The 23,216-nt window shown below is 46.3% G+C and overlaps 1 protein-coding gene across 3 annotated transcripts in view; it reads left to right on the top strand.

Annotated features, from left to right (window-relative positions):
• ACIN1 (apoptotic chromatin condensation inducer 1) overlaps window positions 1-23,216 on the top strand; it is a 947,610-nt gene that overhangs the window by 396,001 nt on the left and 528,393 nt on the right. For all 3 annotated transcript variants that reach the window (XM_086923671.1, XM_086923670.1, XM_086923672.1), the window contains exon 5: window positions 11,603-11,691. In XM_086923671.1, the coding sequence (XP_086779797.1) occupies window positions 11,603-11,691 (89 nt within the window). The remainder of the gene's footprint in view (window positions 1-11,602; window positions 11,692-23,216) is intronic.

Genomic DNA, 23,216 nt, shown 5'->3' with positions numbered 1-23,216 from the left:
CCAGATTGTCAGCATCCAAATAAACATGTCTCCATCTGTGTTCGAGTGCCTTGCAACAGCTTTTTGAGGCCCGAAGCTATCAGAATAGCACGGGGCAGATAGAGCTTTATGGTGTGATTGACAAGTTACGACTGGGGCAATTTATTCAGTGCATGAGTGACCCAGCTGTTGAAATTGTCAGCTACAGATGGAACATCTGACCTGACGTTAAGAGAGCACTCCTTAAGTGCACTAAAAAGCTAGGCAGAAGATCTTGGCATCCTGACCCAAAAAAGATCTTGGCCCAAGGGCATCAAGCATATGAATCAGCTGTGGTATTTGTAGACTTACTCGTAAGAGAAAGTGGCAGGAAGAATGGAACCACATTGTGATCGCCCTTTTGAGTGGTATAGGTCAATCAGTCAATCAATCAATCAGGGGTTGGTAAAGCGCAAGCAACTCACCTGAAAGGGTCTCAAGGTGCTGGCGGGGTGGGGAGGGATGGGGGGTGGGGGGGTGGAGATGTTTTGGTACCATCGAGGTTCATAAACAAAGGGTGAATTAGATGTCATCCTAAGGGAAACCCTAATACTTTAAATTTGAATGTATGGATTGTGATATCATTTTGGTATCCTATTTTTTCGTGCCCTGCCCCCCTCACCCACATACACAAGAATTGTAAAATAGATAAATGGGTCTTGCTCCTAAAGTGGGTACAACTGCCCCACCATAATATTATATGATTCCAACTTTCTAAAGTAAGCAGCCTCTACTTGCTTGTGTTTGTTTGTGTTCCAAGAGTTGAGTTTAGGGAAGATGCACAGTTGATCTCTGGCTCTGTGTCTAAAGAAATGCCCTGTATGCTGGGTATCGCCATCCCACAAGGGACATTGGATTTCATTATTAAGCAGAGAAGTCAAGAAGAACAGAGGCACTGAAATCACGCCTCTCACTGAGAGAGTGAGGTAACCTTCCTTTTCCTATGTGGAATCAATAAATCAATCAATCAGAGTACTTGTAAAGCGCGCTACTTACCCGTGAGGGTCCCAAGGTGCTGAGGGAAGGGGGCTGGGGGGGGGGGAGGGGAGTCCTGCTACTGCTCAAAGAGCCAGGTCTTGAGGAGTCTTCTGAAGGCGAGTAGGTCTTGGGTCTGCCGTATGTGGGTAGGGAGGGTGTTCCAGGTCTTGGCAGCGAGGTAGGAGAAGGATCTGCCGCCGGAGGCCATTCGTTGTTTGCGGGGGACAGCGGCGAGGGCGAGGCTGGCGGAGCGGAGCTGGCAGGTGGGGGTGTGGAAGCTGAGTCTGCTGTTCAGGTAGGCTGGTCCGGCGTTGTGGAGTGCTTTGTGTGCGTGGGTGAGGAGCTTGAAGGTGATCCTCTTGTAAACGGGAAGCCAGTGTAGGTCTTTCAGGTGGGGGGTGATGTGGCTGCGGCGGGGGACGTTGACGACCTTGCGGGCCTTAGATAAATGTCCTCCATCCTAGAATCTTTTTCCACAGTAATAAATACCGCATATTTCCATGTGTATGTAGGATAGTGGAGCAAGGTTTGCAAACGAGAAATAAACTCCTTCTTTTAGTCAGACTGCTTCTGTAAGACACTTTTCCTTTTCAGATTTTTAAACGTGTAAGACAAACATGACTTCATAGTTAAATAACAAACTGATAAAACAACCTTAATCACGTTTTCCTAAAAATAAAATATAAAGAACTGAAATAAACTGGCTATATGGGCTGTACAGGCTCGCAAAGAGGAACAATTGCAGTGCTCCTTTTAGGCAGCCAAGGGCCCATCGGTTCCAAATTGCAGTGCAGACAAATAGCCAAGTTCCGTTTCCACTGAGGAGAGTGATCCCTTAATATGATATGCATGTTTATCTATTTTCTAACTTATTTTATTTCCAAATATGCTTGTTCTTGACTTTTCTTAGTGTTTATTACATATTTGACTTATTTTCAGATTTTTAGTGAATATTTTTTCCATCCCCCATCCTCCTTTCCTGTTCTGTACAAAAAAAGTCTAGACCATTACCTCATTGATTGTGAGGTACGCCTTCACATAGCAGCACACATTCTGTAAATGACCCACCAAAGACCTGAAACTCTCTACCTCAGGCTATCGCCACCACTACCTGAATTCAGGAAGGACCTCAAGACCTGGCTCTTTGACTAAACCACAGTGCCTTAGATGGACCAGCAGTCTCCTCCCCTCCCAGCGCCTTGAGACTCTTACGGGTGATTAGTCGCGCCTTATAAGCCGCCTGATTGATTGACCCACAAGACAGACAGGGCGCTCGGCCATGCTACGAAACATGTCTTGAAGAATCTGTTAGGAAACACGATTAATTATTCTGAGGAGACAATTGGAGCATGCCAAGAAGAAAGCTGCATGTAAACTGGGGTATGATTGCAAGGAAAAGCCTAGAGAAGATCCTCCGACCATTTCGTGACATGTGGAGAGCCACTCTAACTTCCTCTGGCTTACAAAAGACTGTGGAGAGCATATGGAGACCACTAACTGTGGCTGCCACATTATTCATTGAAATAATGATATCGGACCAAATTGTTTTTGTTAAGGGACACCAACTTCACCCGGCGTAAATATTCCACAACTTATCTGGGAGATTTTTCTCCTTAGAATTGATTTTCTACCTAAGCAGTCTTGGATCTTCACATGAAACATCTTGTCCTGATGATGGTCTCGTAGATTTATCTCAGAAGAGATAGAAACGTCCGTGCTCTAACCCATTTTCCTTTTAGTCCCTGTTCAGATTAAATCTGGGAGATTTTGTTCCTATCTCTAGGACTGCATCCTAACTGCATGCTATTGGAAATGGGCTATTGTGCATTGATAACTAGTAAAATTGAATTGTCAAGGTCTCTTTTCCATTTTCTTATCAATGTTTTTGTAGTATCTTTTCATTTCGAATCCCTAAAGAAACGACCTTTCAACAAGTGAAATACAATGATTTAAGGGATACACCCGGTTCCTTTGATTGATTTCTCCTTTTTAAATAATATAGGCTATTGTGCTCTCAATTGGTTTCTTGATTTAATTATTAAAAAAGTTTTGTGTAGCGCGAGCATGACCCCAGCGGGTATCAGAGCGCTTTACATAAGGGTTGAAGAGAATACAGGTCGATAGCTGCGGGTGAAAAGTAGGGCAATTAAGGCAATATACATCAGGAGCAAAAGTGACACGAGTACGGGCGAAAGTGGGCCATAACAGAGGCCACGTAGTGTTAATGTTAATGTTAAAATAGTTTTATATAGCGCACAGCTACTCCGGAGATTGTCCCGGCGCTTTAATAGAAACTAAGAAACAGACATCGGGGGCGAATAGGGACCGAGCATAGGACCTACTGGACATAGAGCCAGGACTTTAGCTCCCTCCTGAAACCCAGTAGACTCGCGTTGAGTCTCATGGACACTGGCAGGGCGTTCCAGAGCGTGGGAGCCAGATAGCAGAAAGAACGTCCACCAATCCTGGCCCGTCTGATTGATGGAACTTGAGCCAGAGCCAAGGAAGCTGACCTTAACATCCTCGAAATATGCAAACACAACAGGTGATGGACCGAATGTAGATCAATGTCACACACTCACCCCAGTCCAAAGATCTGGGCCCAAATCCATCGTTTTTTTGCACTCCACACCACCCTGGGTTAGACAATGGCGATATGCAAATCAGCTCTGACCCTGTGCCCCATGGGAACAGTCCAGTCCGAACTACAAAAGCCATGTCCTTCCCAGAACGGAATCAAGCATCCGAGGACCGGACCGGTTTCGAGGTAACACCTCTCATCAGCCCGGCTAGCTTGACTCCAGTGGTGTGGAGTGCCTGGGACCCACGTCTGGGCATCCCCAGCGCACTTAGGGCGGAATATGCAAACACAACAGGTGATGGACCGAATGTGGATCAATGTCACACACTCACCCCAGTCCAAAGATCTGGGCCCAAATCCATCGTTTTTTTGCACTCCACACCACCCTGGGTTAGACAATGGCGATATGCAAATCAGCTCTGACCCTGTGCCCCATGGGAACAGTCCAGTCCGAACTACAAAAGCCATGTCCTTCCCAGAACGGAATCAAGCATCCGAGGACCGGACCGGTTTCGAGGTAACACCTCTCATCAGCCCGGCTAGCTTGACTCCAGTGGTGTGGAGTGCCTGGGACCCACGTCTGGGCATCCCCAGCGCACTTAGGGCGGAATATGCAAACACAACAGGTGATGGACCGAATGTGGATCAATGTCACACACTCACCCCAGTCCAAAGATCTGGGCCCAAATCCATCGTTTTTTTGCACTCCACACCACCCTGGGTTAGACAATGGCGATATGCAAATCAGCTCTGACCCTGTGCCCCATGGGAACAGTCCAGTCCGAACTACAAAAGCCATGTCCTTCCCAGAACGGAATCAAGCATCCGAGGACCGGACCGGTTTCGAGGTAACACCTCTCATCAGCCCGGCTAGCTTGACTCCAGTGGTGTGGAGTGCCTGGGACCCACGTCTGGGCATCCCCAGCGCACTTAGGGCGGAATATGCAAACACAACAGGTGATGAGAGGCAGACTCCAGTGGTGTGGAGTGCAAAAAAACGATGGATTTGGGCCCAGATCTTTTGACTGGGGGAATGTGTGACATTGATCCACATTCGGTCCATCACTTGTTGTTTTTGCACTTAACATCCTCGAAGGCAAATAGAAAGCCAAACGGTTTCTAATATATTTAGCTCCTGTGCCATGGAGCACCTTGAAGGTCAGTGTGAGAGCCTTAAAGGCTACTCGTTTTTTAATGGGGAGCCAATGAAGATTTTTTAATAAGATAGTCGCACTGGTTCTGCGATGAAGCCCGTGAATGGCTCTAGCAGCAGCATTCTGCACGACCTGCAGGCGAGAAAGAAGAAACTCCGGCAGGCCCAGGTAGAGAACGTTGGAATAGTCCAAACGTGAACCAATGAGAGCCTGGACAGAAACCTTCCGATGACAGAGGGTCAGCAAAGGAAGAAATTTCCTCAGCATCTTAATGATACCGAAGCATTTGCCAACAAGACCCAAGACCTGAGGCTTCAAGGTAAGACCGTCATCTATCTGAACCCCCAGATTCTTGGCCTTGGAGGACACAGCTGCGGGAGGAAACATGGCCGACGGCCACCAAGACTGCCATCTGGGGTCGGCGGGACAGCCGAAAAACAGCAGCTCCGATTTGTCGGAGTTGCATTTCAGGCTGTGCCGATCGAACCACTTAAAGACGGCTCCCAAACAGCCTCTGATCTGCCCACCATCTAAGTCTGACCCCTTCTGACTGGTAAAAAGAAGCTGGGTGTCGTCAGCATAGGACACGATTTGGGCGCCGAAGAACTCCGCCAGAGCTGCCATGGGGTGCCATATAGATGTTAAACAACGTAGGGCTCAAAACAGAGCCCTGAGGCACCCCTACCTCAAGAGGTGGCATCTCGGCAGAGAACGGAGGGGCCAGACCGTTTGCCGGTGGCCGGCAAGAAAGGACTTAAATCAATTAAACACCGCTCCCCGCAGCCCAATCTCCCTAAGTCTTAAAAGGAGACTGCTGTGGGGAACGGTGTCAAAAGCCGCCGACAAGTCCAACATAACCAGCATGGCCTTACCTCCCGCATCCAACACCTCTCTGATGGCATCAGTAACTTCCAGTAGAGCCGTCTCCGTACTCATGTTGGCCCGAAAGCCCGACTGAGTATCATGGAGGATGTTGTTGCTCTCAAGGAAGTTCGCAAGAGAGGAGTGAAGTGCTTCTCCACGACTCTAGCCAAAGCCGGGAGGAGGGAGCTAGGCCTATAGTTGGCATGCAGCAGAGGGTCAAGGTTAGGCTTCTTCAGAAGCGGCAAGATCAAGGCATGTTTCCAAGCCTGAGGAATAACTCCCGAGTTCAGCGAACAGTTGAGCACAGGGTTTATAAGCTCATTAATGACAGGCGCCATTTTTGCCAGAACCTTCACTGGACAAGGATCCCGCGGAGAGCCGTAGCAGTTACGACAAGTTACATTGGGAACAGCAATAACACAGTAGCCGTCGATACAGGGCCATAGCAGAGGCCAGTTGGTAACACATGACACTAAAATAGGTAGGGCGGCGATGGAGAGAGGCTACTAGTTCAGTGAATTGTTCATCAGTAGAACCTTCACTTCCCTTTCGAAGGCAAAAGTTGATGGAATCAGTCTTGTTTCCACAAGTAGGGAGTTCCAGATTCTCAGGCAGTGCTGGAAAAAGTACGTTTGTAGGTTTTCAGTTTTTTTAAATTTCTTTGGCTTAAGGAGCAGAGTGCTGGTGCTCCTTGAGATCCAAGCACTACCAAATAGTTCAAGCTTATTTTTCAGGTATAGAGGGGTGTTGAAGTGTAATGCTCTATGGGTCATACACACAATTTTTAATTGTATCCTTGCCTCGAATGGGAGCCAGTTGAGTGATTTCAGGTCCGGCGAGATGTGGTTGGATTTTCTTGAAACCAGTGACAGTCTAGTCGCAGCATTCAGAGATGCTCTGATTGGGGCTAGGCTGAGTTTAGAGAGACCGCATAGAGTGGCACTGCCATATTTGAGTCTTGGAACAACAAATGTGATCTTGCATGTTTAGATTCTTATCTAGAACAACACCCAATGATTTAGTGGAATCAATGATGTGTGGTATGCAGTTGAGAGCGGTGAGGTTTGTGAGGAAGTTCACTACCATGGGGGTTTGCCTAGTGGATGAAATGAGGAGGAATTCAGTTTTAAGGGCGTTTAGTTTGAGGTGGTTGGAGGTTAACCAGTTTAAGGTTTTGTGCATGGTTCCGTTGGGAGACGGGATATCTTCTGGTGAAGGCAGTTTCATGTACAGTTGGGTATCATCCGCATACATGTGGTATTGGATGTTGGAATTTTTGAGGTTTACAGTCAGTGGCTCCATGAAGAGGTTGAAGAGTGTGGGAGAGAGTGAGGAACCTTGTGGGACACCAAGTGTGCAGGGCTGGGGTTGGATAGAGTTTGATTGGATTTGACTCTTTGTGTCCTGTTGTTGAGGAAGGAGGCAAACCATTTTAGGACAGTTCCTGAGAGTCCCATCCTACATTCCAAGAGGTTAAGAAGGTTGTCCTGTTTGACGTGTCAAAAGCAGGTGAGAGATAGAGTAGTATTAATAGACATGCTACTTTCTGGTCAAGCATAGAGAGGGCATCATCCACTATATGAGTGACGGCTGTCTCTGTGCTGTGGCCAGAGCAGAAGCCCAATTGGCATTGGTCGAGCAAAAATCTGCTGTGTGTTTTTTGAGAATAGGGGGAACTAGGCCCGCCTTCAGGCAGTCCGGGATCTCCCCTTGGAGAAGCGAAGCATTGATGATCTTAGACCAGAGGGGGACTAGTGTTCCAACCATTTCTTTAAAGAAGTTGGGGGGAGGGGGGTCATTGAAATGATTAGAGGGTTTCAGGGTCGATAGAATGCTGAGGATGGCAGTCTCATTGAGGGGGGGGTAAATTGGTTCCAAGAAGCATTGTTTTTAGGGGAGAGAAAGGACTGCATAGGAAGGGGGGCGGTTAGGGAGGAGTCAGGATAGTCCAGAGAGGGAGCAAGTTTGATGAAAGCTGATTTGAGGTCAGATTCGATCTTATTCGCCTTAGCGAGGAAAAAGTCAGTAACAGCATCACAGTTGGATTGAGGGCAGGGGGAGATGTGAGGTGATTGTCCGGAAGTGTTATTAGATTGTGACTTAATCAGCTCGAAGAGTCTTTTTGGACGATTTTTGGCTTTGTCCAGTAGGGTTTTGAAGAAATTTGCTTTAGCCGTTCTGATGAATTTATTGTATCTGCTCCTTTTTAGTCTAAGAGTCTTTAGTAGCTCAGTTGATGGAGCTGATCTCCATGCACGTTCTGCTAATTTAAGGCTGCGTTCGTCCGAATTAAGGCTGTCATTAAACCATGGTTTGGCGTCTTTGATGGGTATCCTTTTTACTGCTTCGAGAGCAGACAACATGGAGTTGTTATAGTGTTCAGTGAGGGCGTGAGCGTTGTTAATGTTAGCAAGGGGCCAAAGGTAGATATTGCAGTGAGAAATGAGTTGATTGATGTGGTATTATGTAGCTATCTTTTCCACTGTTTATGTTTAAGTAGTTGTGATCTTTTGGAGTTCCAGCTTTCAAGGATAAGGAAGATAATATAGTGATGGTCAGACCAGTCACAGGGGAGAAAATAGTTGAGTTGAATGGAATTGAGGTTGACGATCATTAGGTCTAGATTCAAGCCTAGTTTGTGTGTGGGAGTGTCACAGATTTGGGAAAGGGAGAGATCACTTAGGAGGTTTTTGAGACTATTAACTGCCTGATCATGCAGGTCATTCCAGTGGAGGTTGAAGTCTCCAAGGAAGATCTGGGGGAATGTCGTCCCAGGTTGGAGCAGATGGTTTCCATAGTTTGTTCAATAAACAGGAGGTTGTCTCCCGTCGGGTGGTAAATGATGTGCAGGCTACATATGGGTCTATGCTTGGTAGTTATATCAAGGGAAAGATATTCACAGGATGAAAGATTAGCTGAGGGTGATTGTTTTGCTGAGAGAGAGCTGTGGTCGATACAGCCTATGCCACCACCCGTCTTCTTAACTCAATTGAGTCTGATAATGTTTCGGCTGGGCGAGACTAGGATGTCTAGGATGGGGCCAGAGGAGTCATTGAGTCAGGTTTCAGTGCAGATAAGTAGGTCGAGTTCCTGAGCCAGGATGAGATCTGAAAGGTCTGTGGCATGTTTCACTGCTGATCTACAGTTAAGTAGCAGGCATTTCAGGTGTGCTTTGTGCCCAATGATAGAGGGCTGTGTAATAGGGATCTGGAAGAGGTTGCTGGCGTTTAGGGTGTTGTCGTTAAGTCTGGGGGCTCTATGTGTGTTAGGTCTAATGCATTGTATGGTCTCTGAGTTGTCTTGCTTGGGACCGCTCTTTTCAGGTGGATTTAAAGGGGTGGTTTGAGTAGAACCAGAAGGGGCTGAGATGGCCGTATGTGGGTCTTTGTACTCTCGGAGGAGAGAGAGAATGTCAGTTTCTGATAGCTGATTTTTGGATCTGGCGGGTCGAGGTAGGGCATTTGGGTATGTGTTGGTATTCCAGTTCTGGCCTGTGGGTTTCAGCCTTGGATCAGTTGGTGACAATGTGCCATGGGAAGATGGGAATTGGTGGTGCAGGGTAGAGTGCAGGAAATCATGCAAGGTCTTGTTGCAAGCGAGCTCAAGGGCCAGGTCAGCGGTGGTGTTAATGAGATTTTGGATGGCAATTTTGAGCTTTAAAATTTTCTGGTTTATTTCATGGAGATTATCAGCCGGATTGGTGTGTGGTTTGCGATTCACGTGGATGGGAGGAGGAGTGCTGTTCACTGTGGTGGATGTAGATGAGTTCACAGAGAGGGGACTCGCATGGATTGGAGGAGGAGTGTTGTTCACTGTGGAGGACATAAGTGAATTCATAGAGAGGGGATGAGGGGGAAGGGAGAAATCCTCCGAGGATTTGCGTCTCAGATGGAGAGAACAAGGTGAGTGGGCGCTAGAGGTGGGTGTTAGGGGGCATTGCAGTCCAGGTGGAGAGTGGGCCAGGAAGTAGTGGGGAACGGGAGTTAGACAGGAGAGCGTTCGGAGGAAGGGGAGAGTGGGAGAGGTGATCAGGGCTAGGGATAGCAAAGTCATCAACCAAGCGGGAGTGGAGTGGGGAAATTATGGGTGGTCGAGACCAGGTGGATGAGTATGAGGAGCCTAGGTGAGGGGGGGTTGGAACTTTAAGAGAGTTGTTCGAAGTAAGCAGGGCATTTGGCCGGTGGTTGTGGGACAATAGAGAGGGATCACCTTGACCCTGGGTTGGAGTTAGGGGAAGGTCCTTCACCGGGTGAGTAGGTGTTACGTTATGGTCCAGCGATTTCTTAATGAAGTTTAACTTTTCGGCAAAGAGGGCCAGGTTGCGATCTGTGGCCTGAATGAGTATAATCCTATTGTTATAGATGGAGATGGTAGCGTTTGCTCTAAATGTGGGTGAGGATATCGCCAATAGTCTAATACCGTGAGGAAATTTCTTAGCCAAGGTGATTCTGAGTAGAAAGTGGAACGATATCCTCCACTAAGCTCTTCTTTTAGTATGAAAGATCAGGTCACTAGTAATCGTTCCATTTTTTTTTACAGAAATAGATATAAGGGTCTCTGGGTTGGCTTTGAGTAGTCTTTGTTTTAGAGACTTAGTCGCGGTTTTGGAGAGGTCGGTCAGGTAATTAATTGTATGACTATTAATACCTAATTTCTGGAGTTCTATCAGAACTGAGAGGAGGGGGGCATACTGGGGTGGGTTATGTCGATGAGTATTAACTGAGAGGTGGGAGTAAAAAGGTTACCCCTGAATGACCCTCAGAGGTGTTGAATTATGCAAGAAAGCAAGTTAGGTGTGGGGTATAAGTCTTGCATGATAGGGTGTTAAGGTGTGGGGTATAAAGAAGGCCGAAGGGATGCACCTTTATTATTAGTATGCCAAAAACCTTTGCGTGTGGGAAAGGGTAAGGGTAGTGGCATTTCCTAGTGCTGTTAGAGGGAGTGGGGAGAGTACGCTTTTCTGAGTGGAGTGAGGACAGGCCTAAGGGATGCGCCTACCTAAGAAGTTTGCCAAAAACCTTTGATTGTGGGAGAGGGTAATGGTATTGGCATGCATAGTACTGTTAGAGGGAGCCTGGGAGAGTGAGCTTTACTGAGCGGGGCGAGTACAGGCCCTTTGGGGATACTGCAGAGAAAGTAAAGTAAGCCATTTGAGGTTCCTGGAGCGCAAGTGCAGTAAACCCTATCATCAGTCAGGAGCGGCACTTTTAGCTAATTCAGAATAAAGTTTTGGGAGAGTCATGCTGGTAACATCTGCTTAGTGAGTGGGAGAGGATAATGGTAGTGGCAGTGCCTAGCAGTAATAAGGGGAGCCAGGGTGAATGGAAGATTCTAAGTCGGGTGAGATCAGGGCAAATGATGCACCGGGCATGATCTTACAGTAGCAATCAGGAGCTCATCAGCAGACCTGCTTAGACCCCCTGATTAGACATCTGGTAAGTAATTAGAGATCTTTACGTAACTGTCCTTTCAAATATACTCCATGTAGGCATTATAACCTGACACTCTAACACCTGGCATGGGTACTGAGGAGAAGTTTCATTGCCAAAGTTCCTACTGTGCTTCGAATACGAGACACTGTTCGCGTGCCAACTTCTCTCCATCAACCTCAACTTGTTACATCCCCTAATTTTGTTTGTCACATTACTGTTGAAACGTGCTGTGTCTACTAGTTGGTACAGACCTCTCATCTTGGTGTAGCGGGTCTAGTACTCTACTTAGTACTCTTGAAGACCCTTGAGTGTCAGAAGTAGTTCAGGTGTTCCCTGTAGTATACATGAAGACTCACTATTCTGTAAGTACTCTAGTGAGGATGGTTAGAGACTACTTAATCTTAGAAAAAGATTTCTGGTCAAACACAAGTAGAATTTATATTATGAAGCTTGCTGGGTGTTGTATACCATGGGGGAGGGTGTTGCATACCATGGGGAGGGTGTTTCATGGAGTGATTGATGTGCTATTAGTGGATAGATCAAAGTAACTCTCATTTTGTTTACCCTTTCATTAGAGAAAAGTCATCCTATATTAGATGAGCTGGAGAATTTGGCAGATGAGAGTCCATCAAGGCGGGAAAGGAGATCGTCAAGAGTTCAACAGGTCAGTACCACTATAGTTATCTGCAATTGAATGTTGGTGGGGGTAGCAAAATGGGATTGGATAAGGCATATTGTTGGATAGGGAGGCTGCTTCATGTGTGGGGCTCACCACTATCCAAGAGAGGGAAAAAACATTGACTACCCTGTTCCAAGGTGGTAGGAGTATGGGCCTATTGGCTCACACTTTTAGGGATGGGACAACAGAATAACCACCGAAGGGCAGAGATAGTCAGACAAAGACATGTGGACTGTTCCAATGAGACCGGAAGAACAAAGGGAATATGCTAGCGAGACTAGGGTGGAATTTAGTCAAACATGCGAGGTTGAGACAGCACTAAATGTAGATGATTGAGGACCCTCTAGATTCTGCAAAAGGGACCCTTGTGGGAGTAGGTGTACTCTAGGACTGTAGCAGTGAGGCACAATGTACATGATATGATATGCTACATTATGTTATATGCATTTAGTTATCAGATTTTTATGATTTGGATGGTACGGTGGTGCCCGTGGTGCCTAGACGTCCTTTCTTGTAGGTTGAAGATTCATATTGACCAGAATCAAGGTGGCCCATCCATTGCTAGCATACTTTCTGGCTAATAAAAAACAGGCAGTTCAGCTCCCTTGCTTTTAGTTCACAGAGCGAGAAATTAAAGAGTGGTCAGTTGCAGACAACAAAATTACTTCAGAGACTTTAAGAGAACTACCATGGATTTGATGTGATCTAATTGGTGCAGCTCAAGCACTAGGTATGCTTGAAGCAGATAAAGAGTCAGGGTGATCATTAGCCTTAACCCACATATTGAAGTTGCATATTATGGCAAATCTCTAGATATCTTTGGGATAAAAGGAAAATGAACTAATGAGGTGCCAGAATAGGAGGAGGGTGTTCGGGGTGGTAAACCAGGCAGAAATTAATGGGTTGTTTTGGGGATAAATTAATTTGCACAAGTAGAAGTTCTGCAAAGCCACATGGTGGAAGAGGAATAGGAACCAAAGAATGGTCACTTGGCTTAGTTACTACTTTAATCTAATTTGTGCTGAATGGTTCTCAGATTTATGTAGATGTGAGCATAAGAATGTGCTGTTGAGATGGTAATACGTTGCCAGCTACATGGCTGCAGTTCTTTGTGGTGCTCATGAGGATGACAGAATGCCATTTTAATATATTCCTTTGACATAGAAGGATTTCTTAATATGTCTACACACATGGAATTCGGTGTATTACCAAAAGGTAAGTAAGTACTGTCAGAATTTAGTGTGTGGTGTATCGGCAGTGTATTGGCTGTATCTGAGAAGCAATGTGTAATGTGGTCTGTTGGGTGTTTGTGTGGTATTTCTAGGAGTTAGGTGATGTGGTTAGGTGATAGCTGACTACATAATACCTAAGTTGTGTTGGATTTTTCTGAGATGTCTGTCTAAGGAGTTCTGTTGGATGCTGGACAGACTTGTGGGGACAATTCAAATAGTGTAGTGCTTACATTACAATTGATCAATAGCATTCAGTTATTATATGCCGCATGCCAGTTCACATGAGGATAGGGCACGTGAATACATGCTTTGGTGTTGATATCCCACCACATTCCTCAGATGCAACCATAGCAACCCTCTGTATATTTTCCTTGTCGCAGGTGCATCAACGTTTGTGTCTGTAAAAGCAGTTACAGAATCCTATGACATGACTGTGACCTTGCTGTTACTCACCTGCACCTATAAAAGTACAGCTCTCACCAAATGCATTATATTTGTTAAAATAATACAGCCCATTAGCACATTCCTTTTCTTGACACAACCGCCCCTTTACAGAGACAACATACCTTGTTAGTCAGACCAGTATGCACCCTCATAAGCCATATACTCAGCAAAACAATTCCCCATAACAGTCGAACACTCTCCTCAAAAATACCAGCATTCAGAATAGCAGACAGTACACACTCACATGCATAACACAATACCAATTTCGTGTAGCTGGCAAACTGATAAACTTCTCGCACAACCGTCCATCACAGACTCAACTGTACACATGATTAGTCTGACCTCATAGCAATACAGTACCAAAGTTATATAGCTAGCAATCAAATGCCTTCTAAGAGCACAATTGGCTCAGCAAACGATAAACGTTCACTTTTGGACTGGCAAGAGTGGCGTGGAATGCAGTGAAATATTAAAATAATGTACGCCTTCTATAAATATAGATGTCTAAGCACACTTATACGTATAAACCAAAATTCATACATATTAAACTACTTCCATTAATACATCAAAGTCCCCTAGCATACAGAACAAAACTCACTTGAATCAGTTTTTTCCGTCTTCAAAAACATTCCAAAATTCCATACATGACACCACATAAAACATTGAATGAACATCACCAAGCAGACCAGACATTCATCATCTGTAATAAAAAAATCTTGGAAGAGACTTGTGAGGTACGTCTCTTTCATCCCTATGAATGGTAAATTTAGTGTGGGTTAGTTGAGTTTTTTTTGATAACTGTAGCATGGACGTTTTTTATGCAACAACTAGGTTTAATATTTGAAATGTAGAGAGAGACTAATGAGTTCATTTTTCAATTGACTTATGACTGTGTGTGTGTATATATATATATATATATATATACATATATATATGTATGTATGTATGTATGTATATGTCTCCGCTTGTATCCCTTTACGAAGTCGTACTCCCCAGCAGGTGGCCTTCTTGTTGGCAAACCAACAGATTCAAAAGCTATCTTTCAATTCGTAATGCGTTTTTGACCGCCTTGGTGAGCATTCTGGTATTCGTAGTTGTGTAGTTCGTTCTTTTTATGCTCCAGTGGATTTTGGAATCTGCAATTTGATTAGGATCAATATTTTCTTTGCCCTCCAGTGGGCCGCCTTTAAATTTTGCCTGGTTTTATTTTCTTTCACTCACCGTTCCGCATACGGCCTGGATAGTCGATTAATATACCAGAGTTCCCAAACATACAGAACAAAACTCACTTGAATCAGTTTTTTCCGTCATCAAAATCATACCAAAATTCCATACATCACACACATAAAACATTGAATGAGCATAACCAAGCAGACCAGACATTCATCCTCTGTAATAAAAATCTTGGAAAAGACTTGTGAGGTACGTCTCTTTCATCCACTAGAATGGTAAATTTAGTGTGGGGCAGTTGAGTTGTGTTTTTTGGTCGAAATCTGTTTAGTGAGTTGTATGTAAAGGTTACAGCCAATTTACAGCAACGATAGTACATTAAGTCTTTCTTCACAGGAGTAAAGAAAGTACATTAGATATCTATAGTATAGGCACAGTTTAGCGACAAGTTTCGGATTGCCCCTGCTAGCAAAAATCTGAGGAGAGAACCTCGTGCAGACTCCTCTTTTTGTCATATTAAGCATTATACAGGAGGAACGTATGTTCCCAAAGCTGAGTGCTGATGTGTTTGACCGCCACCATAGGTGAAAAAACAAGAACCAATGATTGAATTAAAAAAAAACTGTTAAAACCAATCATACACAGGGAGACACATAAGCTTAAATTCTAGTGTGTCCGGAGCGATCGAGAAGTGAGCCCCCTGCTACCTACGCGAGATGGCCTCCGTAAGAGGGGGGAAGAATCTCGGGAGAAAGGAGCCCCTCTCTATATCAGGAAGAGATGTAATCCCTCAGTCTTGGACCACATGCAAATAGGGGAAGCCCCTCTTATAGATAGCTCACTAGCGGGCTCCAAACATAATCAAAGCCCTTAGGGGAGTTCTCGACAGTATCTGACATTCGTTCAAGGGTCAGTGCACGCCACAGGCAAGCGTGCCATTGTTTAAGTGAAGGAGCCTCCGATTTCTTCCAGGCTGCTGCCAGTGCCATCTTGGCCTCACTTAGACATAGCCACATAATGGAACGGTCCCCTTGGGTCTGATACTTGAGAATCAGGTTGTGCATTCCCAGGAGTACATGTTCCATGGGTTCCCCAATCAGATACCCTAATATTATCTTGACCTGGGATAATATTTCCTTCTGGCTGTATAGCTGAACAGTCCCACCATATATGTTTAAAGTCCCCCAGGAGGCCACAACCCGCCAGCATCAATCGGACTTTGCAGGGAGTATTGAGTGTAGTTTCTGTGGATAGAGGTACCAGTCATATAAAGTTTTATAGTGGGCCTCCCTTAGGAATATGGAGCAATTGTATTTCGCTATGTCTTTGTATAGGGACTCCCAATGCTTTTCTGGAGGCAGGGTCAGGAGAATGAGTCCCAAAATGTTTTGTGGCACAGTGATCGGTGTGGGCTACGTGTAAGCAATAGTGTATAGAGTTGCCAGTTTGGACACATTTTTTCCAATGGGAGCAACTCCCTAGTGGCCGCCTGTCGCATCTGCGGCTGCTGGACCCAATGTACCAACTGGGCATAATGGAAGCCTGCAGTTTGTGGAAGCTTGAAGCGGGTTGCACAGTCAGTGAAGGAGCGTATCCTCCCTTCCTCCAGTGATCAAAGGGCCCTTCTTTAAGCGCTGGGGGGAAGGCAGTGCTAAAATGTATGGGGTGTAAGGGGATGGAATCGTGGTCAATGGTAGGGTTTTGGTCACCATGTCCCACACCTGGAGGGTAGTTGTTGTGGGTATGCTCAGATATGCTTTGGCCGATCTGTCAGCTCTCTGTCTCCACTGTAAATCCCAGATAGTTCTACCCATCACCTGTCTGTCTATGTGAAGCCACAGTGTTTCTGATTCCCTCAATGACCATTCACCCAGGACCTGCAGCTGAGCCGCTCTGTAAAATAAAAGGAAATCCGGGAAAGCAAGGCCCCCCTTGGGTTGTGGTCTTGTCAGCAGGTGATGTGAAAGACATGCTCTTTGCCCCTGCCAGATGAAATTTTGATCATGGATCTCAACTCTTTAAATAACCCCTTCTAGACTGGATTGGTAGCCCCTGGAAGAGATAGAGAAGGCGGCGAAGCGCGTTTATCTTTACTGTGTTAATTCGACCTATCCAGGAGATGTATGCAGCGCTCCATTTTTTTAAGTCAATTTTAAGCTGTCTAAGTAGAGGGGGGGAAATTGGCCCTATAAAGATCACTCAACTTGGGGGAGATTTAAACTCCTAAATATGTAATGGCCTTACGCACCCATCAGCGTCAGGTTGCTTTTTCCTCTGTTGCAGCACACGACACACAGTCCCCAGTACTGAGGGCAGAAGAGCTTGAAGTCTTTGCTGTTCCTGAGACTTCTTGAACAGGGGACACGCTCTACCTCAAGCCCTTGGAGAAACTCACAAAAGTAGATTGCAGAAAGTTCAGTCCAGTCCTTTCACTGCCCAAGACAGAAGCAGCCACTGCAGGCCAACACAGAAAAGCACACAGCAAAGTGGTGTTCCTCCTTACACCTTCCCCAGCTTTTCTTCTTGTCAGTCTTCTTGATCCAAAATTGTATTTTTTTAAAAAAAAATGTATTAAGAAGTTTTATATAGCGCTAGCCTGACCCGAGGGTATCGGAGTGCTTCACAGCAGTTTTAGAGCACGCTTCACAGCAGTTTTAGAGCACGCTTCACAGCAGTTTTTGAGTAAGATCATACAATAAAGCCGTATTCTACATATAGGTTCAGAAAGTCCACGTGTACTGAGCAGCATTGAGGTAGTATGTGAGTCCTGAGATAACCTCATAGAGTGCACGTTGTCTTGGGGTGGATATAATCAAGCAGTATTCTACTTATAGGTTCGGAATTCCAAGTGTGCTGAGCAGCATTGAGGTACAAAAGTTCAGGGGTCTGGGCCCCAATATTTATATCCCAAAATCATTTGATCTCTTAGGCAGAGAGTGTCTGTGCCCAGCCTGAACCAGTTCTGCCTTCTCTGGTGTGACTTCCTGGCATGAGGTGGAAAAGCCATGGTCAGAGGCAGACCAAGCCGTTTGTGGTGCAAGGAAATCTCCTCCCCCTTCCCCAATTGCAGTGCAGGCCTATTCAGCCCTTTCCTGACCCACCTAGATTATCTGGAGCCACTCCTGCTCCCCAGCCTTCTGTCATCCAAAACCCAGACAGGCCATCCACATTCCATCAGAAGCACACGGGATGACTGAGCAAGAAAATACCTACTTTCTAAAAGTGGTATTTTCAAAAACCGAAGGTAACAATTACCTTCACTAAAAGATGTATCTTTAGATTCTGAGTTCAGGCATACTAAACTTTATTTTCCTACCTAATTCCCCTGACCAGTTATGTTTATAGGATGTTATAAACAAACTCCCCATTTTGTCCTATGCGGAAGAGATAGCCTTGCAATAGCGAAAAACGAAATTGCCCGTAATTCGCTATCGGGACATGCCACACACACCAGGGCATGTCCTACCTTTCACATACACAGAACTCAGCCCACAGGGGTACATTGGGCCTACCTTAGAGGTGGCTGACCTGTAAGAAAAGGGAAATTGAGGGACTGGCAAGTGTGTGCACTGGCCAAGTCGACATGGCAGTTACAAACTGCGCGCAGACTTAACAATGGCGAGTCTGAGTTACCTTTTTATAGGGCTACTCACGTTGGTGGCACAATCAGTACTGCAGACCCACTTGTAGCATTTGATTCACAGGCCCTGGCACTCTCAGTGCACTTTACTAGGGACTAACAAGTAAATCAAAGATTCAATCATGGAAACACCAATCAATAACACAATTTACCACAGGGGCACCTGCACTTTACCACTGATCAGCAGTGAGAAAAGTGCGCAGAAACACTACGCCAGCAAAAACAGAGTCAAAACCGGGAGGTCAGAAAGCAAAAACTCAGGGGAAACATGCAAAAAGATGCCAACCAACAGTATGACCCCATCCCCATCAATGATTTACTTCACATAGCTCTTCTCCTGTTTAACCCTTAATTGCCTTGCCAAGAGAGAGCCTACTTTATCCTTCCCTCGTAACCTTTTGCCTGGAGTCTCATGATCGTCCTTTCTGCTCTATTAATATAGATGGCGTTTAATTTCCCCCTGAGGACCGTGACTTGTCTAAGGGCTGGTGCAGAGGGCGCATCCTTATGCATTTGTTCCACCTGGAGTAGCTCTTGTTCTAATTCCAACCTTTCCTTCATCTGGAGTCTCCTCAGGGAGGTAACAAGGGCAATGCAATGTTCCCTAATGTATGCCTTGAAGGCATCCCAGGTGTTTGCAAAAGATGTGTCTGCAGGATCGTTAGCTATGAAAAAATTCCTAATAGTTTTGCGGAGGTTGTTCCTATGTAATCTGTCCCTGCACACTACCTCTGGGAAATATCATCTAGTCAATTTAGAGCGTGGGGATGGCCAATTTAACAGGTAAGTCAGGGGAGCATGGTCTGAGATAGTTATCGGAAGAAAGAGGGAGGTTGTGCACGCATGAAAGAGTGACTGAAAAATGTGGTCTATCCTCGAATACGTCCTGTCGGCGTGGGAAAAGAAAGAATAGTCCTGCATGTTGGGATTAAGGGCCCTGCAAATGTCTGTCAGCCCCAATTGTTGTAGGGATAGTTTAAGTGTCTTGCTTAGGAACCCCCCCCCACCCCCAGGTTGGCTGTGGGTGTGTCGTCTCCACCTGTGGGTCCCAGATGAGATCAAAACTCCCATGAGGATAATTTCCCCTGAAGCAAATGCCCCTAGGGAAGTGAGAAAGGCGGGAATAAAATCGGCCTGTCCTGTATTAGGCCATTATCGATAAAGGGGTAGCCCCTAAAGTCAAACCAGACCTAGGCGCAATACTGGAATGCAGACAGTGGTCCGTGACCAGAAATAGAACCAATTGAAGTTTATATTGCAAGAAACATTACAATTGAATAAATGAATAACCTGAAAGAGATAATGATGCATGTACAAAATACCTATTTCTGCACCTAAACAATTAATTACATAGACCACACATGAAAACAAGCGCCACACTATATAATAAATTCCACGATATTTATTATAGAGCAAATCAATTGCTATTGTAATGACCATAGGTTGCGCACAAAAGGAAAGGTGAAAAGATAGAATAGTGGTGTTAGGTAGTGAGATTGTGAATCAAAGAATAAGATATAGACAATTTAACAAATTATTAAATACTGATAACAAAGATCAGTTACAGCAAGCCTGTCCGTACAAGTAATCTGTAAATTTTCAGTGTGCACTTAATGCAAATTCCAATGGTATGGTAAGGTAAGTAGTAGGTACAGGTCTTGATCAAAGGAAGAGCGTCGATGTTTCGACTCGACTGTGCAATGCGGGATTTTAACCTTTGCTGCGAGTCTTCATCAGGACAGTGTGTTTGCAACCTATGATGGAAATGGTATGTTTGAGGAGGGCTTGTGTATGTGTGGTCAATTAAGGTCAATTTCTGGTCACGGACCACTGTCTTCATTCATTCATTTCTTCATTCCATGTCCTGTATTAGGTGCATACACTGCATCTATCTTGCAGGACCGGCCCAATAACAACACCATATCCATGATAAAGCTCCCCTCTTTGTCGCTTTTCGAAGCTTCAAGATGAAAATGAGCAGAGGAGTGAAAAAGGGCAACACAATTTTGATTCCTGGGACTGGCTGCTCAAAATATCAGAGGGTAGAACCTATGCTTCAGCCTTAGTTTCTCTCCATTTTTAAGATGTTTCTCCTGCACGGCCATCACCTGTGGACCCTGATCCCCCAGAAATTTCCAAAAGCGTAGCCTTTTGTTAGGGGAGATGAGGCCCCTAACATTCCATGACATTAGTTTAACCCCCATTCACCCCTTGGTCCTGATGTGTGCAGTAGTAGGGGTCCCCCATCCCCCCCATCAAAACCCCCCCATTTCTTTAAAGTTGTGTACCCTGGGTAGAGCATGAATCAACATAGTTAAATGAACAAAAAACATGAACTGTTCAGGAATCCGTAGAGTCCAGTCAGACTTCAACTTCGAAAGGCCATTGGGGCAAGACTACCCCCGCACCCAGAGCCCCTTGAGAAATCTCTATAAGACCTTATCTCTGGAATGTTCCCATCTTGCTTCCATACCACTGAGCTGCGAGTGTCAACTGAAGTGTCCTGGTATGAGCTCCCAGAAAAAAAGAGGAGATTCTTTCGTTGCCCCTGTCCTCTTCCCAGGGGCGTCGATGCACCCCAGGGATGGCTCCATAGTGCCCTCAATCTGTTCGGGCAGACAATCGGTTCTGTAGATTAAGCAGAGTATCTTATATGAAACATACGAGTTCATATGTGCAGGTTTCCTCGTCACAACGTCTTCTTGTTTTCTTTTTTAGGAATTTGCCAGGGCCCGGAGCTCCTCGACCTGAGGGCCATTCGGTGAGTGCTTCTTTTGGCGATGCCTCCCTTTGTGGCGAGGCGTTCTCCAGGCCAAGGAGAACCGGCACCCACTCCACCTCCGTTTAGTGCTGCTGCTTGTTATTGAGGGAAAAGGCAAGACTGAATGCGCAGGTCTACCTATATTTAATGTGGCGCTCCCTCAAGGTGGATGTGATCAGCCAAAATTGTTGGCGCCTCATCAGCGGGGATTGGGAAACATCTTGGAAAAGCACGCAAGTCGCTCCATGGTAGTCTACCAACTCTCTGTCTCGCTCTTTACGGAGCACCAGTTCTTTGACTTTAAAGGAGGTGAACTTAGACATGATGTTTCTCGGGCGTTTGTTTCCCCTTGCAGCGCCGGGCCTACTCGGTGAACACGTTCCAAATGTACATGGTGCTCCCCCTCGCCTATAATACTAGTGAACAGGCTCACCATGTACGACTCCAAGTCTGTCCCTTCTTTTCCTTCCTCTAGGCCCGCACCCTGATGTTGTCCCTGCGGGAGCGGTTCTCCAGATCCTCGCATTTGAGCAGGGCAGAGTTCAATTGGGCAGAAAGGGATTCCCCGCTCTCCTTTAACGGTTGGGATCGACCCTCCAGGTCCTGGCATTTCGCCTCCAGGTTGAGGGTGCGCTCCCCAATCGAGTCTACGCCCACCTAAAGTGCAATACTTTTTGTGCCCATTTCTGACTTGAAGGAATCAAAGGAGGCTCCTATGTCCGCCTTTATGTCCTCTCTGGGCTCCCTTTTAAATTCTTTCAAGGTTGCAAGGAGGTCCTTTCTGGTGAGCGCCATTCCTCCTGTCCTTTGGGTGCCCTCCTTCTCCTGCACCTCTCCCGCTTTGGGCGCCCGAAGTAGCTGGATACCTTGTTGGGCTGCCCTTTTTTGGGTGGCATAGGGGCAGCTTTGCGTCGCACCCCGCCACCCTCTGCTCCCGAGCCACAGGGTCAGAGGGAGGAGAGCTGCGCCATTGTGAGACATCTGCAATGGCCTTCCTTGGTTCGTCGGGTGTCCCAGGGTCCGAGCACACCCCCCAACTCCAGGCGGACTACGCTGTTCTTTGGTGGCCACCAGAGCATGACCTCCCCCAGCGCCTGCCATGTGTGGGTCTTGTTGGAGCTGTCTGGGCTGGTGTTACTGTAGCCTGGATTGGAGATCCATGGGCGCCCTTTTAGGGCCAGGCAAGGGTCTGGAGCTCCTCACCTCCCCCGGCGTGCAAGGCGACCCAGCAGGCTCGGCCTGGGCAGACCACCCGCTTCTCTGCTCGACCTCAGCCAGTTCAGCTCTTCGCCTGCAACTCTGGGGAGCGCTCTTAACGTCTTGTGTCCCCCTGGCCCGGAGACACGATCACCGGCTCATGGTTCCCCGCCACCTCTGCACTCAATCTGGGGTGAATATTCATTCAGCGGACCCCCCCTGGGCTCCGATGTAGTCTGCGCCTCCTGCGGACCTCTTGCTACTGCTGGCCGTTGATGTCAAACGGGGCTGCCATTTTAGGGACTCAGCGCCGTAATCCAGAGCCTCGCACAACCTCTTGCTGTCATATTCGTGCTTCCGCTTTACTCAGTGGGTCATCGGGGTCTCGGATATGTTGCTTCCACCTCCTTAACCCCACAGATCACCACGCGCAGAGGAAAGCTCAGCCGTTGCGGGGTCCGTCTGCCATTTTAGCTCGGCGGCCGCGATCCCGATGTTTGTGCCATGGCAGATTTCGAGTCCCCGATTACCCAAGGCAGATGTCCAGAGTGGTCTTTATCGTGTACGTGTCCATACCCGGCGCCACATTCGCCAACTGCCCAGCCGTGGACGCTGGAAACCGCTTTCCCACAGACTCTTTCGCCGAGCCGAGCGAAGTCAGGTCTTCGTGGCCATGATGGCTGGCCACGCCCCCCAGTTGAGTTTTTTTCATAACTGTAGCATGGACGTTTGTTATGCAACAACTAGGTTTATTATTTGAAATGTAGTGAAAGACTAAGGAGTTCATATTACAATTGACTTATGACTGTATGCGTGTGTGTAAATATATATATATATATATATATATATATATATATATATATATATATATTTCTTTTTTTTTTCTGCACAAGACGCAGCACTCTGGAGCTTATATTTCAACAGCTTTTAATCCTTGTTGTAGCTGGATTAAAAGCTGTGGAAATCTAAGCTCCGGAGTGCTGCATCTTTTGCGCAGAAAAATTTAAATTAGGGCTTGAATCCGGCCCCTTCGCGAGGCACCCGCTGTTGTCCGCACTGAACGACC

This window comes from Lissotriton vulgaris, chromosome 5, assembly GCF_964263255.1.
Source record: "Lissotriton vulgaris chromosome 5, aLisVul1.2, whole genome shotgun sequence".
Classification (NCBI taxonomy): domain Eukaryota; kingdom Metazoa; phylum Chordata; class Amphibia; order Caudata; family Salamandridae; genus Lissotriton; species Lissotriton vulgaris.
This window is presented reverse-complemented; position numbering and strand designations above follow the sequence as displayed.